We start from the raw sequence: 5973 nt of genomic DNA on the forward strand, positions 1-5973 counted from the left end.
CGCACGATCTGCCGGTACGCCACCGTCATCAGCACCAGCGGGATCCTGACAAACAAACACAATCATCATCGTTGTCGTCATTATCCTACTTCCGTAGGGTCGGCGCTACAAGTTTTTGTCCTCCACATAACTCTATCATACGTCATCTCAGTTACCACTCCTTTCTTCATCTTGTCACCTTTCACGCAATTCATCCATCTCTTTATAGATTACCTCTACAAGTGTACCCTTCCATACTCATAACTAAAGTTCTCCTCATAATATGCGCATACCATGCTAACATTTTACTCTTTACCTTGTCTCCCACTGGGGCTACTCTCAAACTGTCTGATATACTGTAAACACAAGCTGCAAGTCAATACGACGTATACACATTTATTTATTTTTAGATTTTGCAACCACGAGATTGAGACAATAAGTTCTTGTATGTTCAAGATTATACTCTACATACACAAACAAATAAAAAGAGTACATGAGAACACTGAGCGGAGCGAAACATCACATGCGGTCATTCAGCTTGATTTAAATAAATCCATCGCCGCCAAATCAACGTCGGCGACTTAACGACTTCCATTATCAATATAAATTTATGTCGACCGAACTAAATCCGTACACAAGTGTAAATAAACTAGATCAAACTAAGCTCGAATAAACATTATCGTTATCTGCAGCCATCTGATGTTCACTTGTGACGTAGACAGCTGCCACTACTGGCGAAGATCAGTGATTTTAGATTACTAGATCCTAGTGATAGTAGTAGTAGTATACTAGTATCTGTACTCACGTGTAGATGAAGAGGACTTTAACGATGTGCCAGACGAGGTCGCTGGTGGCGGACCACGTGGGCGTGCATTGCACCAACAGCCGCAGCTCGAAGCGCAGCGGCACCGCCTGCACCGTCGTCAGCACTGCCAGTTCGGGCGCATCTGTCATCACATACATACATTACACAATATTGCAAGAAGATTCTCTACACAAGTTGTAAAGAGTGTACTTACTGAAGAGCAGGGAGACGGTCCATATGACGAGTATGGCAGTTGTGGCGCGGCCCGTGGTGGACTTGAACTCCAGCGGGAAGCAGACGGCGTACCAGCGGTCCAGCGAGATGAACGTCAGCGTCAGCACCGAGACTGTCACCGACACCGACTGCACAAACAATCCTCTTTATTTCTAACGAAATTCATACGTTTTTATGTGTCTAAAATTCATTTTAGACGTAAAAGCTTACCTTTTTCTATGCTTTAGTACTTTAAAAGCCCTATTGAAAAGACTATTAAGGTTCCAACTCCATATGTTATTTTTCCTTTTAACAGGTCGATGGATTATAATGAACGTTGGTCACTAGAGGCAGTAACACCATCTGTTACATTGCTACATTACACACATACCGTGTAAACAATCCTTGAATATAGAGAAGTTTTAAATCTGTATTAGCTGTAAGTGTGCGTGGAACGGCAGCTGGACGGCTGTTAATGTGTTATTGCGCAACAAACTCCCTAATATTGGCGACTTGTTGATTCTACCACATTAAAGAGCGCAACACAACTCGCTACAAACTCGTTCTCGTTTAAACATAAACAAATTATGGATTACCATCGACATTGTTTATGTTTGTATCCGTTTATTTTAGTGATCATGAGGCTCCAGCTAAACATAAATTTACATTCCGTAGCGATCTAACAATATTGGAAATATGCAGCATTCTTTAACACGTCCGTCATGACGCGCCGCCGATGTTTGACTGAGCCTTCACACCTGCTTGATTGGATATCAATTATGTATTGTGTGTGTGGACTTATAATAACAGTCATAGTTCATATTAAACTATGCTAAATTAATAGGTATCTTTAATGCAAAGAGTAATTTACGAATATTAACAAGTTTACTAAATGTGATTCTTTTCACTTAAAAAAACCATTTCGTGGTCTTAAATCTATTTGTATTCTTGAATAAGAACTAGATTGAACATGTCTACATATGAAATCTGCCTTTGAAGATAAAGACAGGGAGGGACAAGCTGCCCTGCACGCACAGAGCATGAACAGCTATGTGTGCATTACTCCGTGTCTTTACTATGTTTTCAGTTCTAAATTTTTTATACAACAACACATTTTTAAATTAACTTAAATAATTTAAGTAAAACAAACTTTGGTCAAGGCAAAAATAACGCAACATTAAACAAAGATAAATGTTCACTTGTAATATAAACTAAACAACCCCAATCGTGGATGTGGGGATAAGAATTAATTACAACAACATCAGAAATAATGTGCTTTAGAAAATTAAAATAGAAAGGGACGTGGAAAGTAAACGTAAGACGAAGAGCGAGCGAGATAGACGATGTTGTGGCGTAGGCGCCGTGAGATGATTGATTTACCTCGAGAAATAGAACTGATACACAAGAAAACGGCAAACTATTAATGAACTACATACGAGTATAAAGGCGACGTAAAAGGTCAAAAAAGTCACTAATAACACTTATAGTTAAGCATAATTATGGAAAAACTGACCTGAAAATATAGCAGTATCTTGCAAAGGACATCTCCTAAGAACCAAGTCTCCGTCACATCCCACAGCACGGTCGCCGGCAGACAGAACAGTATTACCATGAAGTCGGCGACGGCTAAGTTTACTATGAAATAGTTGGTTACAGTCCTCATGGTGTGGTTCCTATACACGGCGATGCAGACCAGTGCGTTGCCCACCAGCCCTATGACGAAGACCGCGGAATGCGTGCCTATCAGCACCCACTCGTACGTCTGCGGGTAGATGTACTCCTGCAACATTCTCACGTATTCCTCTTTGGTTAAGTTGCAGAACTCTGGAGAGCCAATGCATGGCTCATCTGTACCATTCACAGCTGGTAAACTTTGATTTATGGATACTTTTCGATCAATGTCCTCAGCTGTGGCGGATCTGGCCGCACCTCTGTCTGTCTGCACGGCTCGTTTGAATCTAACAGCGAGCAGTTTCATTTCTGTATCACCCAATTTAACTCTGGACACATCTTGGCATAAATCACATTCCTCATTAGCTTTATTTTCGAAACAAAATGTTGCATTGATCAAAAATAAATTACCAATAACTACGGAATTAATTAACTTTACAAGATTCAAATTCATGTTGGCGTCTTCAAATTTCGGCTTGATCCTTAAATCTGTAACAAGGGAGAGTCAAGTTACATAAGTGTGTGTAAGTTATTATAGGATACAAATTATTTAAACGAGAGATTATAGTATAAAGTGAAGAAATCAATCTCCTTATGATGTTCTAACAGGTTTGTGGCGAGATCAAAGTCTTGGCGACGGGGCACAATATCAAGGGTTCATTAAAATGAGACAATAAGTCGCCGCGGACTATCGAAGGTGGACGTACCAACACTATCGCGGTTTGCTGACATTTCCCTGTTATGTTTTTAATTCACCATAATCTTATCTATGAAATTAGGCAGTTAGCGTGTTATCACAATAAATGAGATAAAAGGAAACTCCAAAATTGCAAATATTTACTTTCGAAAGTTGCCAATAACAAGTAACAACTTGGAGTCACCATTTTCGTTCAATTGGATCATGTTTTAAACACCGTTATAGTTAGATAATATAGAGACCATATTGATTTAGATGAACAGCAACAAGATGTAAAGAAAAAAATGAAACAAAGCTAACCTATCGCATGAAGAGAGATATTTACTGAACCTTTACTCACTGTATACCAAACGTCTAGAGAACTAACACAAAAATAGAAGCGAAACATAATTTTTTTCACGTTCTATTTTCCTCTGTGGATTTAAATCAGCCATCTTTGACATAATTATGTGTTTTCACAAGCGACCGAATTATAGCGGCGTCACAAATTATGAATTGTTGTTCTTTTAGCGTTCGTGCCCATTTCATCCGCAGCGGCCAGCGGCCGAGCACAATGTCGCGTATGATTGATTATTACAACACAACATTCTAATATATCTACCAATGTAAATTCCTTTCATCTGTATTTTAATCTAGTTTAAATTTATGAAAATACCATATTGAAACTTGAATATCTAGAAAGGTATTTACTACCTTATGTAATGGTAAATGATTAAAAAGCTCCTTGACAAATTATCACTTGTAACTGGTAAAGAATAAAAAATATTTAAAATGAATTACACTCTCTTCGTATAATGGAAAACTATTTATAGATTGATATTTCTAACAATACTAAGGTTAGATGCTGTCAGAATTACAATTAGATTTAACAGAAACTGAATAATTGTGAGTATTAAAAGACTTAAACAGTATGGCTTTTATTTAAACTCTACAAATGCAGTTTTGTAAGATTAATACGTATCTCTCTAATACAAAGTTATTTTATGAGAGTTACACGATCGACACATGATTACATCTAAAGGCAGGAAGATCAACGAACTTGAAGCTTTTTCAATTGAATGAGAGCTGCTAACATTTTTCCTCGACAGTTCATAAAGGAATTTCATTGCTTCCAATCTGCGCGCTCCAATTTTACTTGACTGACTTTGAGGTGTAAATGCTTCACTTAACTAAGTAATATTGACAGGAGAATCCGAATATCTCCCGTGTTACTGAACTGTACCACATGTCCACAAAGGAAACATTTTTAATAGGGAAAATTATAAATATTTATATGAAATCAACTAATGAATTTCTTAGACATCTCCCAGTACAAGTGCAAGAAGGTCAGCACGCGCCCAGCAACTAACGAGCGTGGCGTCACGTAATTTATCCCAATAAACAAAAGAATACACACTCTAATGGATGCTATTGTAATAAAACCTTTTACTTCTATTATGATATTTCAACAATAACACATCAGATATCTTATTTCATTAGCCGGAAAGAAATACCTTTATCGGTCGTTCACAGTACACACAATATTGTTCTCTATATATATTATAATATACATTTACAATAACAATATACAAATTCTGAGAATAACTAGCTCCTAGTAACAACATTAAATTTAACATAACAAAGATAAGAATCATTTTGATATTTCTAACTTTCTTATTTCTCACAAGCCTAAAGTACTAGAATAGAAACACTTTGTTAATATTTTTTTAATTCAGTAAGATGACAATGATGTTTTTATGCAAGTATTTCTACAATAGTAACAGCGTCGGTGGCTCAGTGGTTTAAGCATTTGACTTGTAATCCATAGGTCTTGGGTTCGAATCCCGCTGTACCAATTTGATTTAAGTTTTTCCGAATTTTCATATCTACATAAATTACCCGACGTTCTTACGGTAAAGGAAAACATCGTGATGCAACCTGCACATATCGGCGAAGAAATTCAGAGATATATGTGAAGTCAACCAACCCGAACTTGGCCAGCGTGGTTGACTATGGCTTAGTCACCCTAACTTAGGATAGGCTCAATAACATGTAGAATTATGATTTAGTTTCATTTTTTTAATCTGTAATGTTCATAACAAAGTGTGCGCACTGAGTCAGCCTGCCCGCGCCCACGCCCACGGCTGGGTGGGCTACATTCTTTGCATTCTTAGACAATAAATTTTTCTCCGGCGCGTTAAAATTCTTTCTTCACCGCTGAACGTTTGTACAATTTATGTAGGAAATATATAGGTTGAAACTAAATGTATTAGACGTAAACAAAATTGTTAGAACCCAGCTGATATACACTTTCACTAAAAAAAGCAAACATTTTACTTTTTTTTTATTTTTGCGACAAATTAAAACAGCTATCAGATGGGCGCTGTCATTTCTTTCCATTTTAAACAATCAAATGACGTTTACTTATGAAGTTACCTTAGATGAATATAAAAAAATGTAAATCTTAAAACAGGCAGGACAAGGCAGAGCATGGGGAGATAACTAGTGTATTAGTACATTTTAATCAAACTCGGTGTTCACAGCGATCGTTGTTAACATTTTTGACCGACTTCCCAAAAGAAGGAGGTATTCAATTCGACGGTATGTTTATTTTTTTTTTTTTTTTTTT

General features: G+C 37.1%; 1 protein-coding gene across 1 annotated transcript in view; it reads right to left on the minus strand.

Moving 5' to 3' along the window:
• LOC106108222 (orexin receptor type 2-like) overlaps positions 1–5973 on the minus strand; it is a 15485-nt gene that overhangs the window by 7972 nt on the left and 1540 nt on the right. Inside the window, exons 2-5 of the mRNA XM_013289322.1 lie at positions 2511–3157; positions 999–1146; positions 785–926; positions 6–45 (exon numbers count right to left, since the gene is read on the minus strand). Of these exons, the coding sequence (XP_013144776.1) occupies positions 6–45; positions 785–926; positions 999–1146; positions 2511–3122 (942 nt within the window). The 5' untranslated portion in view covers positions 3123–3157. The remainder of the gene's footprint in view (positions 1–5; positions 46–784; positions 927–998; positions 1147–2510; positions 3158–5973) is intronic.

The sequence above is a fragment of the Papilio polytes genome, unplaced genomic scaffold (genome assembly GCF_000836215.1).
Source record: "Papilio polytes unplaced genomic scaffold, Ppol_1.0 DF821733.1, whole genome shotgun sequence".
Taxonomy (NCBI): Eukaryota; Metazoa; Arthropoda; class Insecta; order Lepidoptera; family Papilionidae; genus Papilio; species Papilio polytes.